The 17,830-nt window shown below is 51.0% G+C and overlaps 1 protein-coding gene across 1 annotated transcript; it reads right to left on the reverse strand.

Annotated features, from left to right (window-relative positions):
• Positions 1-12,812: 12,812 nt before the first annotated feature.
• On the reverse strand, positions 12,813-14,453 carry SLC10A5 (solute carrier family 10 member 5). Its single transcript, XM_069622126.1, has one exon. The coding sequence runs from the start codon at positions 14,451-14,453 to the stop codon at positions 13,155-13,157; it is 1,299 nt and encodes a 432-aa protein (XP_069478227.1). The 3' UTR covers positions 12,813-13,154.
• Positions 14,454-17,830: the final 3,377 nt, after the last annotated feature.

Here is a 17,830-nt window from a genome sequence, read left to right on the forward strand (position 1 = left end):
AGGATTCCGTTCGAGTTCGTTCGTGGGGTTTCCAGTTGGAAGACTGTTCCAGTGAAGTGGTTACAGTGACGAAGGAGCTGGGTTACAGTGAAAAAGGAGCGTCGAGCACAGGGAGAAAGCTACGGTCGAAGGTACGTGTGGGGGAGGGGCAAGGAACAGGAATGGTTCCTTGGGGGGCGAGCCCATATGGCTCTGGGTAACACCCACCCTCCCTCTGCTACCTCGCCTGGGCGTGTGGTACACTCTCTGGCTGCTGCGCAGCGAAGAGGCCAATGCTGGTGTGGGCGGCCTTGCGGCAGAGGCATTAGAAGGCAGGAGCGTTAGTATGAAATGCATATACGGTGGGACATGAAATTCTTTCAGCCAGCCGGTCAAGTGGCATAGCGAGTAGAGCGCTCGCCTTGACATCCGTGCAGATCCTGCTAACGCAGGTTCGAATCCCGCGGGGCGCCTTTCGATAAATGAGCACCACACAGTGGGTAATAATAAGCAGCGCTCGCACAGATACCTGAGTGTTCGTAACGCTATATAAGTACCGAATTATTGTACATGATGGTAAAGGAGTGCAGGGGCTTTTCATTTTGCACCGTTCTTTGTCTGCCGTCGTCGCATCCGAGTGGCCTTTCAATGTTGCGGTATATATCGGCTCTTACTATGAGCACATGGAATTTGTTTATTCTCTTGGTGATCGGAAACGAGCACCACACAGTGGGTAATAATAAGCAGCGCTCGCACAGATACCTGAGCGTTCATAGCGTTATATAAGTACCGAATTATTGTACATGATGGTAAATGAGTGCAGGGGCTTTTCATTTTGCACCGTTCTTTGTCTGCTGTCGTTGCATCCGAGTGGCCTTTCAAGGTTGCGGTAGATATCGGCTCTTACTATGAGCACATGGAGTTTGTTTATTCTCTTGGTGATCGGAACCGGGTGTGCGTATATCCAGTTCGGGTGTGCACTAGGGGGATTCTTTGCTGATCATTTCAGAAGATGGCTAAAGTGGCATTTAAGTGATGGCAAACTCTGTGAACGGGGTAGCAGAATCGAATGATTAGAGGTTAGATTAAGCACGTGCTTTGGAGTAAACGTTCTTTGCGTGCGGGTGGGTGTGAGCATTCTGTTCGCAGTTCAAAATTGAGTGCGCTTCCTGGGAGATGATAAAACCAGTATTATGTGGGGAGTTCGTATCCTGGGGGTAATAAGCGTTTTTTCCCTAGTCTGGTGCCATGTCGGTGCATTCGCACGTGCGCATGAATACGCTTTGTGTGACGGTGGGTAGAGGAGGTGCCCAGGACCTCAACATGGAAAGAGGGAATGGAGCGGCACCTATAGAAACCAAGGCTGCACAGAGAATGAAACGATGTGTTTTGCCAAGGTGAGGCGAACAGGCCGGGCATGGAATACCAAAGCTAGGGAAAAATTTACTCAGTTAATCTGAGGTGAAATTATGGTCCTGTGTGTTATTAATATGCCACTCGCAATTGATCTAGAGGTGTAATTATGTTTGTGGGTATGATAAAAACGCTACTCCCCGCTGCAGCACATTTCAGCATGCAAGGAATTGGTTCCTGGGCTGCTCGTAGAGGGATAAATACGCTGGTCGATACGCAGCAGCTTGAGTGCCCTGGGATTTAGTGCGGTGGCAGGGGCTTATGAGGAATGGATGGTTGCCTTTGGTGTTTATTCTTCGGGTAAATTTCCCCTGTATGGCTCTGACAAAGGGATACCACCCAAGGCTGACTGGTCTTCACAGGGTGTGGTAAAATAAGTTGCGTGGGCGCATACTGCTCCTGTGAGTTCGTGAGTCATGGGGAAGGTAGTGGAAATAGGGCAGGAGTGGTAAAGTGGCGTATTATGTGGCCGCTCGGTACCGGTTTAAATGCGGCGGGGGGTTCGTCATTTCGTGCAATGGCCGGCAACCGTGCCTGAGAGGCCATGGAAAGGAATGGTTGGTTAATAAGGGGAGGTATCCAATGGGGCTGCAAATCCGTACCGTGGGCGTATGGTGCGGCGAACAAAGGAAGGGCGATGAGCACAGCTCAGGTTGGGACCCTCGAGTTGCACCGCCGGTGGCGGGCTAAGGGTGACAGTACGACACCAGGGGGCTAAACAAGCAGTTGGGGCTCCGCGGATCCGGTTTGAGGTTCAGTCATTTCAGCTCGGGTTTCACCATTGTTGGGGTTGGAGGCGATTGGAGGATTGTAGTAGGACGCGGTAGGCTAGGCAGCCAGGCCGAAGGGTAAGTTGGTAGGACATGGGGTATTATATACAGGTCACAGGTTCGAAGCCCAATAAGGCCTACTCAGCCTTCACCCTTTCAAGGACAGTAAACAAGTACCAATAGCGGTTGGGTTGATAGTGTAAGTGAAGATGGGGTCTGTATAGCGCGTCGGATTAAAAGCATTAGATAAATAACGCGTCAGCAGCATTATAAAAGTTTGCCCTGTTCCGGGTCGCTAGTCAGCGGTAGCAGTCTGCATGCATAGAAAGGCTAAATTATGGACAGCACAGCAGCTCTGACATTAGCATAGCCCGGGGCCTTGTTCCAGACCTGCTGCCGGCGCCATTAAAAGGTGCCCACGGTGGCGAATGGCTAGCCGTCCATCTAGTTTGAATGCTAAGGAAAGGGGTTCAAGGCTAAGAAAGGGGGAGTTGGTTGACGATAGGAGGAGGCAGATTGTGCATCTATAAATTCTCCTTACGCGGCGATAATGTGCGGTATCACTACTGGGTCACAGCAGGCAGGTTATACGACAGGAGTGATAAGGAATAAGGGGTGGCCTCAGGCGATTCCCCGATCAAACAACTACTTGGCTGGTGGCAACCTAAGCTTTAGAATGGGCAGGAACGGGCATGGATCGTGCAACAAGCGGCAGATAGTAAAGTGATCTGGAGCAGGTTCCTGACTCCTTGGGTCCGGGTTAGACATGGAATCGCGGGATGGTGACTATGGGTTAAAGAAGGTTAGCAGCGTGGCAGGTCCCCAAACCACTGGGGGCGTGGGGGTAACTCAAGCACCTACGCTGTAACAGGCGATAATTTATTCCAAAGTGGGACGCCTTACCGGGGGGAGAAGTATTCTGATACGGCGTGACAGGGTGAGTGCCGGTAGGGGGCTGAGGACATCAGCAGCATTGGGGTCCCACAAGTTGGGGAACTACCGTCATGGGGTACGGGCGAGCAGTGCAGGGTTCTGGCAGGCGCCCGTAAAGGATTAATTCATGTATACAGCCAGGTTCAAGGTGTGTTAGGTGCCACTTTTAGTTGACCGGCGGGACATCCGCCAGCAGCAAACTGATTGTGTGCGGCCAGGAGAAAGGCAGAAGGCGGCAGCCATTGGTTACCTTGTTTAATTCCACCGGCGGAGACATTACTAGATGGCGACAGATTAAACCGCAGTGCTTTCCCGTGGAATTGCTCATTAAAGGGTTAATTCGTTCAATTGGGCCATGGTCTACCGAGGCTGAGCGTTCCATAGGGATCATAGTTTGTGCTCTGTGCATGGCAGCTACTACGGGCTGCATAGGTTGGCCGAATTGCCGCTTTTGCTAGAGGCAACTCTGGTCTGAGGTTGGCATTTTCTGAGACATCTCGACATCTGTCAATGGGTCAGCAACACGGTAAACCAATACATCTCCTAGTCAGCATAACTGTGGTACGCTTTTAACCGGGGCAGGCCAAAGGGAGACTGGTGGGCCGAGCTAGCACGAACTTCCCTCCCTCTCGCTCGGCCGGAGCCACATAACACAAGAAGCGCCTGGTAGGTGGGGTAACTCTTTATGACATCCCTGGGTGTCAGGGCGGTGGCATACAACACGTATTGAGGGTAAACCAGTACCTCGGGGGGTGAAGGTTCTGGGGTCGGTTTGGGTACCCACAATCTGGGGTAAACCGGGACCTCTGGGGCGTGGAAAGGGCGAGCTTGACTGGAGGGGCCCAGTGGGGTACACAGCTGTTCAATTTGCGGCCAGGTCACATCCTAATAATTAAAGTGGGGGTGCTCATCAACAAACAATGTGAGTTGGCATCCCCTGTAATTAACAGGTCAAGGTCTCATAGTGTTTAGGAACACTGGAAGGGGGCATTCTAACTCGTTTTGCACTTCTCGGGCCTGCGCCTCTTGGGAGCCTAACGGCAAGGGCGGCTGGTGGTAGCAACAAGGGACCAGCTTTGCCCAAAAATGAAACGGCGCTCTCCCCGCCTACGGACACCTGCAAGGGCAAGGTAGGCTCAGGCACAGAAGATTGGGAGAGTTGGGCCTACCAAGGACTTGGTGCAAAAGAATAAGGGGAAACAAGTAACTCCTGCAAGGGCAGGCAGGGGTGTCCCGGAGCGGGCCCGCCCTGGGTAAGGCGGAGGTTAAGGCGGAACAGGAGGGAAACGGTCTTTTGCACTTCTCTGACCAGCGCCTCCTGGGAGCCTAACGGCAGGGGCGGCTGGTGGTAGCAACAAGGGACCAGCTTCGCCCAAAAATGAAACGGCGCTCTCCCCGCCTACGGACACCTGCAAGGGCAGGGTGGGCTCAAGCACAAAAGATTGGGAGAGTTGGGCCTACTACGGACTTGGTGGAAAGGAATAAGGGGAAGCAAGTAACGCCTACAAGGGTAGGCGGGGGTGTCCCGGAGCAGGCCCGCCCTGGTTAAGGCGGAGGTTAAGGCGGAACATGAGGGAAAAGCCCAGAGGCAGAAATGTCCCAGAGCAGGCTCACCCGAGTCGAGGCGGAACATGATGGAAAGGTGTCAGGGGCAGAAGTGTCCTGGGACAGGCCCCCCCCCTGGTTAAGGTGGAGCGGGAGGGAAAGGGGACAGAGAGGAAAAAAAAAAAAAGTCCCATGAGCAGGCACAGGGCGCTCTTTGCAGGAGATATCTGCACAGCTGGGTGACACAGAGAGCGCATGGTCTGAGGTGATTCCCAGGGCAGAATTGAATGGCACGGGGTGCCAGGGATGAAAGGGGCACAACTGCAGGGGCATGTGCGCAGATTGCTAAGGAAACGGCAAAGCCGGACATATTGGTCATACACGTGGGAGGTAACGACCTGAGAAGCCTGGGAAGGGGGGCTCTGATGCAGGGGATGATGGTCTCCCTACAGGAATTGGCCAGTCGAGTGGGTGAAACAGAAATCATTGGGTCAGAGATAATCCTGAGGCCGGAATGGTCAATGGCAAATTCTGCAGGGGCTTTGGCCAGATCAGGCACGGCTTGATTAATTTAAATTACCCGGGGTATTTTCAGAAGGAGGGGGTACATTTGTCACCAGGGTACATTTGTCACCACTGGGGTTGGAGCTAGTCGACTGGATCCTTTGCGCAAAAACCCTAGAAAAGTGAGGAAGGTAGCAGGGGGGAGCCACAGTGGGCGGAAACCCACCTGTGGCGTGGCGGTGTTTGGGCAACAAAACACAAGAGACAGACTCTGGATGAGCCAGGAGAAAGCCGGAAGGGTCTTCGCCCTTCTCAGACCAGCGCCCCTTGGGAGCCTGAATGGCAGGGGCGTCTGGGGGGAACAACAAGGGCTCAGCTTCCCCCAAGGAAACGGCACTCTCCCCGCCCAGGAACACCTGCATGGGCAGGTGAAGCTCAGGCGCAAAGGGTTGGGAGAGTTGGGCCTATAATGGACTTTGGGAAAGAAAGGGGGAAGCAGGTTATTGGACACGGAGCAGTCGCTGCATCTTCTGAGTTATTTCCACTAATGTGTACAGTGTGGTTTTATGCTATTGTGGAAAATAAATCTGCGGCCTTTTTATGCCAAAAAACAAAGCAAGACTCATTCTACACATTTCTTGGGGGGTTAAAGAAGAATGTGTTATTGTGATGTAATGGGTCCTAAATGGACGGATGCACGGGTTATGTCAAACAAGTGGACTGAGGCATGGAAGGTAGACACATAAGATGGGGCGGGGGGGGCGGGAGGGGGTTAAATGTAAAAAAAACACGTTGGCAGTGATGGCCTCCTTAGGGACGATCACTAAGGAGCCCAGCACCCGGACTGGACAATCCCTTACACCTGGAAACCTGCACTCAACAATGCACCCCTCATGATGCCCAATATCGATGAGGGTTCCCCTCTGCTTCCACGACTCACCGGCTGCACTCACCTCCTGCAGGGCCGGCTCGCTTTTTGCGGCCTGCCCGGTTCCTAGTGAACGTAATTATGAACGTACAATGTGCACACTTAGGGGGGGGGGGTCATTTTGCAATATATGGTAATTCCATGCAGACTTCCATAAACACTTATACTTGCGTGTGTTGCTGGTCCCCTGCATGACATTTCTAGCATCCCAAAGTGGAGTGTAAGCCGCGTAAATGAAGGTGAAATCGCCTTTGCTCTTTACTTTTACGCCATTTTGGAAGAAATAAAAAAGTGCCTCCAAATATGCTTTGCGGGTGGCGTTTTATAGTGGATTTCAATGGAATCCGCCTCTCATTAGCAGGTGCTAGTAAGAGGTGGATTCTAGGGAATCTTAGGTTTTACACCGACATCAAAATCTCATGTAAGTGTTAAACCAAACGCTCCAATCAGACAGAGGAGGAAAGCATAGTGGAGAGGATATCTCTACTTTGCTGCCCTCCTATGACTCTGACTGGGGCGTAAAAGAAAAGCGTAAAACGCTTTGTTTTATGCTCCAGCACAATGGAGCTCATTTTTGAGTTTCCTGTAATTTGGCGATGGGGGCCAGTGACCTTTCCACTTTAGCATAGCCAGGTCCCGGCCGACAAACACTCTTCATTTGCATAGCGGAGTGCAACAGGGGAGGGCGAAAAGGCAGTGTACATGCTTTTACGCTGCCCTTTTGCACACTGCTGTGAAAATGAAGTGGGACGCTGCCTGCCATGCATGCAAGACAGGCAGCTTCTACACTTGACTCCATAGGAATCCCCAATATTTGCGCCAGCATGAAAATGCCTGCCAGCCCAAATGATATGACATGCTAAGCAGTGATGGAAATGGAAAAAATCTGGTAGGGGATCCCACAACACAAGGGAAGGTGTGGGGGTGGGGGAGCGGCGCCCGAGGGGGCGTGGTCTAGAGGGGGCGGGGCTCCTAGTGGATATTAAAAAAAAGAGCCTGTGCGGCAGCATTGCCTTTTACCGCTGGCTTTGGCACTGGTGTGTAATGCACAGTGCTTGCTACATGTACAACTGAAAGGAATCAGTTATACATGCAGCGAGCATTTTGCATTACACACCAGTGCCACCAGCCGGCGGTAAAATACAATGCTACCGTCGCGTGCGCTTCTTTTTTTCTTTTTTTGATTTTTAAGTATTCCAGTGCGGTTCATGGGCAGGGGCGGCTGACTCTGGCCGGATCCCGAGATCCGGCTCCATACTGGTGCCGGATCCGCCGAGAGCCGGCCCAATGACCAGCACTGATGCTAAGTCATTTATAACGAGATTATACACAAGTGTTTCTAGGCGCAATGCTGCAGCATTTGTATGGCGGAGAGGAAGGGAGCGGCAAGAAACGCAAGTTACGTTCCGCTCCATTTCCCCGTCAAGCCGTAATGGAAATGGCATGCGTAACAGCCTTCCGCAGGGATTTTTACACGTCATTTCCATTGCAAAGGGCTCAAAATGAGCTCCAGCCATTTAGACCCCTTACACTTTCTAAATCTCTGTATTTATGTCTGTTTTCATTTTTGGGCGTTTGATAGCAAGCTGCTTCAGAAGACTGCGGTTAAATGGGGGCGAGGGGGGGAGAGGGTGCGAATCAGCAGGATCCGCCCACATGCTCGGAAAAACCGGATGCAATAAAAACACCATGAATGATGGCGCATTCAGGGTCTTTCACGTCATACATTACGCATTTTGATTGCCATCATTAAGGTGAGCATGTTTACCGGATGGAACTTCCGGGACTAGAGGGTGGAAAGGCTGTGCCCCTATGAAGAGGAAGGCCAAGTGTGTGGGGATGCCTTCTGGGAGGGGAGGGCTTTTACAGCTTTAGGTGACTGGGTTCCAATGACAGGCTATCCAGCCCCATATCACCCAGCAGGGGACTGTAACCCTGCACGTCTCGGGTCAGAATCTTCCCCTTGTTCAGGGCGCATGGATCCGCAGGGTATGCTGGGGCCTGCAGAACAGTTTTAAAACGTTGTAACACATGTGAAGTGCAGCAGCGTGCTATCTTCCACCCCTCAACCCGCTCAGCTTCCCTGGCTCTTTTAAAGTCCAACTGGCAAACGTCCATTGCCCTCCTTGCCCTGACAAATGTTCTCATTAAAGGAACAAAAAAGCGCTCTCTCGATCAGCGACCAGGATTCATTGCTGATTCTGTTAACCGATTTTGTCATTTCCTCATATGTCATGACAGGGCGTTAAGTGGGATAAGAAATCAAGGGGCGGGGGCTCATTTGGGGGCGTGGCTTGTGGGATCGGCGTGGCCTTAAAAACGTGCACAAACCATAGTAAGGCACGCAAACAAATATATAAATGTAAGCATTGATATATTTGTATGCATACCTTACTATGGTTTGTGTAGTATGCACGCCATCTTTTATAAGTATAGAAATATGTAAGATATTCATACCATTCACACCATCAAAAAAAAGAGCAATGGCAAAATGGTTTACCCCACTACTAAGCACCATTAAAAAGGAAAACAAAAAGATGGAAACTGAATCGAGGAAAGATTACAATCCAGACAAAAAAACAATGTTCCAGAAGCACATTCGCGCATACAAGAAGGAAATTCAAAAGGCAAAGAGAAAGCATTATGATGACAGAATCACAAATGCCACCAACACACAAAAAGAAATGTTCCGTATCATTAAAGAAATGAGAAACCCACCAGGCTGTGACAACACCCCAACCCCCTCGGAGAAACTATGCAACAACCTTGCAGACCACTTCAAAAAGAAGATCAATGACATCCGACAAACCATCCAACAGAGACCAACCAGCAGCGACTTACAACCAAACGAACCCAAATCAGAACCGCAGCACAAACTCAATAACTACCCTCAAATATCAGCAGAGGCATTCGCAATGCTAATAAAACACAGCAAGAAAGCGGGCTCACCGATGGATCCCTGCCCCCCGGACATCTACAAATCAATCCTCGGACAAGGAACACCAGCAGAATACTTCAGAAACCTTCTAAATCTATCACTGGCAACAGGGACAGTACCAAGGATCTTCAAATCGGCTTACATCAAACCACTTCTGAAAAACACAAGCGGGGATGTAGATGACCTCTCCAACTACAGACCAATCTCCAACATCCCCTATCCAGCCAAACTCCTCGAAACCTACGTATACAAACTAACCCAAGAATACGTTGAAGAACACCACCTGCTAGACCAAGCTCAAGTCGGCTTCAGACCCACAAGAGGTACAGAAACAGCACTACTATCCATCTGGGATGACCTAAAAACAAACGCAGACTCCAACACAACATCTGCCCTTATCCTGCTCGACCTCTCAGCAGCCTTCGACACAGTTAGCCATGACACCCTAACCAAAAGACTAGAAGACATAGGCATAACAGACACAGCGCTACGCTGGACTTAATCATTCCTAGCAGACAGAACTGAAACCGTCTGGATCAAACCCTTCAAATCCACCCCACGAGTCAACGACTGTGGAGTACCACAAGGATCCTCACTATCTCCATTGTACTTCAACATCTACCAAACCCCTGTGATCAGAATCTTCAAGAAACGCAACATCAAATGCTACAACTATGCAGACGACACTCAAATCATCTACAAGATCGAAGACACCCAAGCCGATCATTCAAACCTAACCGACTGTCTAAAAGAAGTCTTCAACTGGATGAATGCCAACAACCTGAAAATCAACCCAGGAAAAACAGAAATCATGATCATATCCAAAGACCAAGAGAAGGAAACCGCCATCCCGTGGCCAACAGAAATGGGATCTACACCATCACCATCTAAGGTAGTAAAAAATCTGGGAGTCCTGATGGACAACACCCTAACCTTAGAACCGCAAATAAACGTAACAGTCAAGAAATGCTTCTTCCTCCTCCACACGGCAAGAAAAATACTACCTTTCCTCTCCTTCACACACAAAACACTCACCATCCTCGGCCTCATCATGTCAAGTATCGACTATGCAAACAGCCTCTACCTCGGTATACCGGAATACCTACTGAAGAAGCTACAACGGATCCAAAACACTGCAGCCAGACTACTCCTCAAACTATCCAGAAGAGACCACATCACCCCGGCCCTAAAAACACTACACTGGCTCCCAGTAAAACAGCGTATCATCTTCAAAACAATGTGCATAACGCACAGGGCAATCAGCGGACAAGGAGCCGAATTCCTACAAAAAACAATAACAATCTACAAGCCAACGAGACCACTCAGGTCAACCAACGAAATCCGACTGGAACAAAAACCTTACATCAAGAAGAAACTCGGAGGCACCGCTTTCTACCACTTAGCCGCGAAAACCTGGAACAACATCCCAAAATTGATAAGGAACACCAAAGACCACCTTAAATTCAGAAAATTACTAAAAACCTACCTCTTCAACACCGGAGACTAAAACCGAAACAACAATAAGACAAACGAATCATCAAAAAAGGACAGTGACAAACCGCTAGAACCGACAGAAGTACCCTGGGCACCAGCAGGGCTGACGCTGGACACAGGGGTCCACCCGAGAGACCCGGAGAAACGGATACAACTACTCCAGCCAACCCTTACCATCCCCCACCGCCCTCACAGCCACAACTAGGTCCCACGAGGCTGTGGAACAGACAAGATACCACCAATCACCACACAACCGGGTGTATGGACAATAGCAGCGGCGCTAGTCATGTGGAGGGGGGGAGGAGCATGCAAGGTTATTAAGGGAGCGGGCGGAGGGGACAGCTAGATCCTCAAACGGCCTTGAATGGAAAATCGGGCACGTACCTCCTGAGGCTCAGGGTGTACAAACATCCCGTCGGGTAAGATTACACGAGCCCAACCGGTTTCAGTCCAGGATAGAGATGACTAACGAATACCATTAACAATTTCCTTCTCTGCATACACCTCTCAAACTCCAAACCAAACACAACCACAAACCTCTAGCGCAGCAAACCGCACGAACTTCACTACACTGCAACAACAAAACAAAAAAACACATAGACTCGCACATCAGCACACAACGACTACCGGCCGCATACACCCCAGGCCAAGCCGACGGAACCACCGGGCTGAGGCTGCCAACAGCACATCACTGCAATCTTGCACTTTTCCAGCCTCCACCCACTAACCCACCATCCCCCCCCTCTTTCAGAGCCGCCAGAGCGCCAGGGGACCACTCCGGTGGTGATAGTGCGCGGTACAAATGACCTTTAACATTAACATTAACATAAAAGATGGCTTGCATACTACAAAAACCATAGTAAGGTACGCACATAAATATATCAATGCTTACATTTATATATTTGCTTGCGTGCCTTACTATGGTTTGTGTACTTCAAGATGGCTTGAAAAGTACATAAACCATAGAAAGGTACGCACACAAATATATAGCATTTAAATATTTGTGTTCGTATCTTATGGTTTGTGTACTTTCCAAGCCATCTTTGTTAAACATTTCTATGTTTGTAAAAGATGGCTTGAAAAGTGCACAATTCAATCCATCTTTTATAAAGCTATGATGAAGGACAAAGCCTGGGGCGTCTTTGTCCATCGGAAAAGCTTTATAAAAGATGGCTTGAATTGTGAACTTTTCAAGCCATCTTTCATAAACCACGAAATATGTTGAGGAGTCCCCAGGTTCGCCGAGGATTAAAGACGGCTCGGTGACCTGGGGAAACAAAGGCACAGTAACGTCCTCTGGTGACCCCTCTCATGAGAGGTCACCATAGGAAGTTATAGTGACTGACAGAAGTGCCAGCCAGCTACAGTGATGCTGTGGCTGGTTGACACTTCTGTCAGCTTGACTGCCGGGGCCGGGCCGGCCTCAGGCCACTTAAAGCACATAAAATCGTCGGTGTTTTGACGTTGGTCCCTTCACATATTACACTTATATCCGATTTATACCTATTTTTTTTTTAGAGAGTAAAATTAGAAAGTCTTTCTTTGCAAATGTCTGCTCCTCCTGTGTATCATCCTGCAAACTCCGGGTTCAGCAGCGACGGAGACCATGGAGGTGCAAGAAAGGAGCAAAGAGAGAGCCAGGGAAACCTGGCAGCAATCAGCCACGCCCACGCCCTTCCATCTAGTAGCTCCCGACTGGTACTATTATTTCACTTCACGCCTGCGCACAGGGGTGGTGCTTGGGGAGGTGGAGGGGGTTGGGGGGGGGGGGCTTCTGAGGTGGCTATAGCCCAGGAGCTTTTGGTTGTAGACCGGATAGAAGCTCATGGGTTACAACCAAAAAGACTAGCTAGCTAGTCCCGACAGTCCCAAAATTAGCGTAGCCCCGGATCTTTTCCAGATCTAGCAACACCCCTGCCTGCACATATCTCATTTAATGAGGCCCCACCCGCCTCCCCGCCCCCCAGTCAACCGCACATTTGTAACATACATACGTTTTGTACTAAAGGGTGATGCAACCCCGGTGGATAGCTTATGAGTTAAGCGCTTGTCAAGTTGTGTCAGATAAAGAGACAGTTTGCACTTTGCAAGTTCCATTGGGCGGACTCAGGCTTTCACGCTTCTGATGCGAGTTACTTTTTGCAAAAAAATTGAAAAAAAGTGCATATAACGATCATTGCACATTAATGAAACCATAACATCCAGCACACATTATAATAAAACATAAACACAATGTTTTTTGAAAAACACAAATGAAAACATTATATAGAATATGTACGGAATTGAATACTAAAAATACCTTCTCAGTTTAAGCTTTCATCTATGAAAATAAAGTCAATACGTCAGTTTCATGCTGTAAAATGAGCCTCTTTAAGGCGATTCGTTTTGAGGTGAGTTCCTTTAGGAGGAGTTCTTTCGAGGAGATCCGTGTTTGGTAGCACCCCTTTAAAGAGTCCTTTGGAGGTGCTGCTGCTCGGGTCAGTCCACGCGCCCCCTCCAGCAGTGAAGGCACGGGTAGGACAGTATTCCAGTTCAAATGGTCTTCAAACCTCAACATTTCAAGAACGTGCATGTAAGCCTGTGGAGCAAAAACAATTCTCCCAAACCCTTGCGTATCGTGAAGTAAGCTCGGACTCCGAGCTTGTTCCGCTCATTCGAGTCTGACACTTTTCTTCCTGGCATTGTACAGCAGCACAACCAGCAGCATTTCACCAGCAGCGCCGAGTGCCACAAGGAACGGGGCGACAGACATCACGTTGGCTTCTGCCTCCGGGAACGAGAGCTGTATAATGGCCAGGGCCAAGAAGCTGTTTTGTACGCCGCTCTCGATGGCTACCGTTTTGCAGATTGGAAATGGCAGCTTAAAAAGTCTGGCCGAAAAGCAGTAGCCAAGTAAAAGTCCAAAAGCAGGAATCAAAAGGGCAATCAGGAGCACGTCTGCATGCACTCCCGCTAAAAACTGGCTGCCCACCTGGAAGCCCAGGTAAATGCCCAGGACCACTATGAGAAAAGTCAGGGGTCTGATCACCCTTTCAAGGTACTGCGCACAGATTGGGGTCCTTCTCTTCACAATGATCCCAACGGATATTGGTGTTGCGATAGACAGAAGCGTGACCATCATTTTCAGAAAGGGGATATGCAGCGATGCAGTCAGACCCAGCCCCCGGCCGTACACAAAGGCGTTTAGGGGCATCATGACCAGGGACAACATTGTCAAAGAGCAGGTCATGGAAATCGCCAGTGTGATGTCCCCTTCCAAAAGCAGGGCGTACAGGTATCCGCCTCCGCCCCCGGGGCAGGTGCAGGTCAAAACAAAGCCCAAGGACAGGGCCTGGGGCAGCTGCATCATGCGCGTCAAAAGAAAACCCCAGAGTGGCATGAAGACAAACTGCACCGTTGCCCCGAGGACCATCGGTAAGGGCTTCCTCCACAGAGACCGCAGCGTCTCCAGCTCTATCTTGCATCCAAAGGCACATTTGTTCAGGAGAATCAAGGGTAAAATAAGAACAACCACAACTGAAGTAAAATACCCCGGGGGCTGTGACAGAGGTTTGGGTGGGTATCCATTCACCACCTTGACTCTGAGATCCCCCGTTTCCTCGATGAGTCGGTGCCGGTTGCCGTTGGAATCCCAGAGCTGGACTTTACAGGTGGTTTCCCCAGTGCCTTGAGCAGTTACACGCACTACGAAGCGCGTCACATTTGGCGCGATGCGAGTTATGTTTACTACTTGCACGATTTCTTGGTCTTCGACGGACACCACAATGTAACTCTTGCTCTCCTCGACATCTGCGTACCTTGACTGCACAGTAAACGTGCTCTCTGTCCGCGACAACAGCAGGATTTCATTCTGTTCATTGATAACGAGAAAACTTGATGATGGCTGTCGCCCCTGCCCCGGAGACACAAGTGCAATCCAAATGGTAAGGACCAGAAGCGATAAAACCATTGTCAACTACAACCCACATCTGCAACTGAAGCTCTGAATGAACAAGGGCCGAACAGATCAATTGGGATTCTGCTCTGTGTAGGGAGGTAACTCATTAGCATTCTCTTATCTGCTCTATAGAGTAAAGTCCAGATACCTGGAGGTGAATAACCTTGCTTCCAAGCAACCAAACCCAGCTACAGAGCAATAAAAAAAGGTCCTGCCAACACTCACTTAGCGTGGGCACTCAGCGCCTTGCCTCCCCCCCCCACTCTATCCGTCCCCTCTTGCCCCCCCCATCCCTACTACCCCCTCCACCCCCCCCCTCTCCGCATCAGTCATCCCATGCAGGCGGAAGCAAGAATTGACACGACACCAGTTTATGATTGGAAGGTTAACATGCCTCAGCAGCTTTATTTGCATAAAGTCTTGGAGTTATCTTACAGCCGATCCGTAATTCACCGTCACTGATATACTATTGCAAGTGCGGCTACCTAGGGCTTACCCCCCCCCTCCCCCTCCCCATCGTCCTCGTCCGGGGGACGCCTCGGATTGAGCCCGGCCCTGGCTATCCACCTCTCTCTACCCCGGCCGTTGTTGATGTCAATTTTTTGCCCCCATTTCCCCCTGCCCCTTGCTAGGTCTTTGTTGCGGATGCCCGACCCCCCCGCAAACTTACCCCGTGTCCTAATCGGGCTCTAGCTAAAACCGGCAGCCACGCGGTGCCTCGCTAATGTTCAGGTTCCTATACCGGCACCACCACAAGTGCCCTTACAATTTCCTATACCGGCACCACCACAAGTGCCCTTACAATTTAATTTACGTATCCGTATTTGGGCCAGCACCGCCCTCCGATGCCGTCCCCCACTTTCTGCCTGCCTAGTTGGTCGTCGCTTGCGACGTCCATCTAACCTTTTCTTACCAAACTCTACTCAGCCCCCCCTGCGCCTTCGCGTTGTTCCGGTTATTGGCATCCCAGTCCTATCCCCGCTATGCAAAACCCCCCCCCCCAGGTCTCCCTCCTGTGTCCCCGAGCCCCCAGAAACTTCGCAATTCCCTCTCACTAAAGGCGCCCCCCCCTCCAACTGCAGCCTTAGCAGGTGTCCTCCCCCCCTTGGCTGGTGTCGTATCTCTTCCGGATTCCCTGTCCCTCGTACTATCTTCCTTTCCCAACTGTCTCCCCCATTCCCCCGGTCCCCTTATGCTGCGCCCCGCCAGGCCCCCTCTTTCCTGTCCTTGCTGGCCCTCCTTGTCCGTGCTCCCCCCCCCGATGTTCCTACCTTTCTTACTCCCTCCTCCAGCTCCCCCCCTTTGCCCCCCCCCTTCGTGACGACTTCCCCCTGCTGTATTTTTGTCCCGGTAGCATAACCCCCCGTATTCTCCTCTTGTTCCCCCCCAACCAGCTTCACTTGCTGCCCTCTTTTGGTTTGTTGTTCGTTCCCTCCCCCCCCGCAATTTGGGTCTTGGAATTGTCTCCCAAGTCCCCTACATCCCTCCCCTTTTTCCCCAGGGCCTCCCCCAAGCCTATTGCTCTTGGGGCGCCGTGCATCTAAACTCTTGGCTGCTCATTCCCCTGTCTCCCCCATTCCCCCGGTCCCCTTATGCTGCGCCCCGCCAGGCCCCCTCTTTCCTGTCCTTGCTGGCCCTCCTTGTCCGAGCTCCCCCCCCGATGTTCCTACCTTTCTTACTCCCTCCTCCAGCTCCCCCCCTCTTGCCCCCTCCCTTCGTGACGACTTCCCCCTGCTGTATTTTTGTCCCGGTAGCATAACCCCCCGTATTCTCCTCTTGTTCCCCCCCAACCAGCTTCACTTGCTGCCCTCTTTTGGTTTGTTGTTCGTTCCCTCCCCCCCCGCAATTTGGGTCTTGGAATTGTCTCCCAAGTCCCCTACATCCCTCCCCTTTTTCCCCAGGGCCTCCCCCAAGCCTATTGCTCTTGGGGCGCCGTGCATCTAAACTCTTGGCTGCTCATTCCCCTGTGGGTCTGCTGGCAGTGCTTTGTTCAGGGATTGGCCTGTGATTCCTCCAAGACTCTCTGCTGGCTGCCGGCGGCGGAGAGTTCCCCCCCCAGCTTGCTTCCACAGGGCACTCCCTGAATTTTTTATGGCTGGCATCTTGGGAGGTGCCCCCTCACTCGGGCCCCTCATACACATCCCGCATTCTGAAGTGCCGTCATCCATTCCAGAGACATCAAGGCAGTGCCCACCTCGGACAAGTGGGTCCCGTCCCCTTTGAAATACCCTGGTACTTTTATAGTGATGAGGGGATGGCTATGGCTCGTTTGTTGCGCAGCTCGTGCGACCAAATGTGCATAGCTGCCGCCACTGGGAATAGCTCCAGCATGGTGATGTTTTTGCACCACCCCTTTCTCACCCATGCCTTTGGCCAGTTAGCCCTGCACCATTCCTTCCCTAATATTGCCCCGAATCCCACCCTACCTGCAGCATCCGTGAATAGCTGTAACTGAGCGCATGCCCAGCTTTCCTGCTGGGGGACAGTGCTCCTGCCCGTCCCTACTGGTTTGGTTGCATGAGAGGACTCCATAGGACCGTCTGCTATTTCCAGAACGCCCCATGTTAAAGCACATGTAAACTTGGAGATTACCCGTGGTGCACTGTATTGCTGATGTTTGGCTACGAATTGCTGTGTAGGCGTCTTCCTTGCCCTGCCGCAACGCCTAGGGTTGTGTAAAGGATTTCATAGATCTCTGGCAAACCCTTGGTTATGGTAGGCTGAAGTGGTGTTGTGTGGGTGTATGCAGCACACTGCTGACTTGTCCATGGTCTCTCGACGCTTATAAGGTGATGTCATATTTCCATCGCTTTAAAATTACTAGCCAGTGCTGGATTTGCGGGGAGCGCAGTGGCTAGCCAGTGTTGGAATACTGTGGGAACACCCTCCTTATTGCGGGAGGTGTGCGGGGGGGGGCAAGGGTAAATCTAGGAGGAGTGTCCAAGGTGCGTGACCCAGGCACGCTAATACCAAGGATGCAAAGTGGCCCTTCATTTGCTTAACCTGCAAGTGAATGTCATGAACTAGCTTAATCAAATCAGGAAGCCTGAGCATTTCTTTGTCCTATGATCCGACACTACATCGCGCCCTGAAACACTTGTGTATAAGCGCGTTACAAGTACCACCTCATAGCATCCTCTTGTATGACGAATTGTGAAATGCATACCATAATAATGCATGTTGGCGAGGAAAACCTTTAATTTCACACCAAACAGGCCATTCACAACTTTTTTTTTTGTTTTTTTTTTGCCCCCCTGCTCGAGAGGCAGCCCCCCCCATGATACCCCACGCCGAACGCCACCCCCGCCTACCCCCCGAACCCTGGTCCCGCATGAGCCAAACCAACGCCTCCACCCGGAAGACCCCCCCCGAACGAGCAACCCACGCCA

This window comes from Ambystoma mexicanum, chromosome 5q, assembly GCF_040938575.1.
Source record: "Ambystoma mexicanum isolate Mex_15411 chromosome 5q, UKY_AmexF1_1, whole genome shotgun sequence".
In the NCBI taxonomy this organism is placed as follows: Eukaryota; Metazoa; Chordata; class Amphibia; order Caudata; family Ambystomatidae; genus Ambystoma; species Ambystoma mexicanum.

Bases quoted from the DNA above. Each gene is read 5' to 3' on its own strand.
- SLC10A5 (XM_069622126.1), bottom strand. From the start codon at position 14,453: ATGGTTTTATCGCTTCTGGTCCTTACCATTTGGATTGCACTTGTGTCT.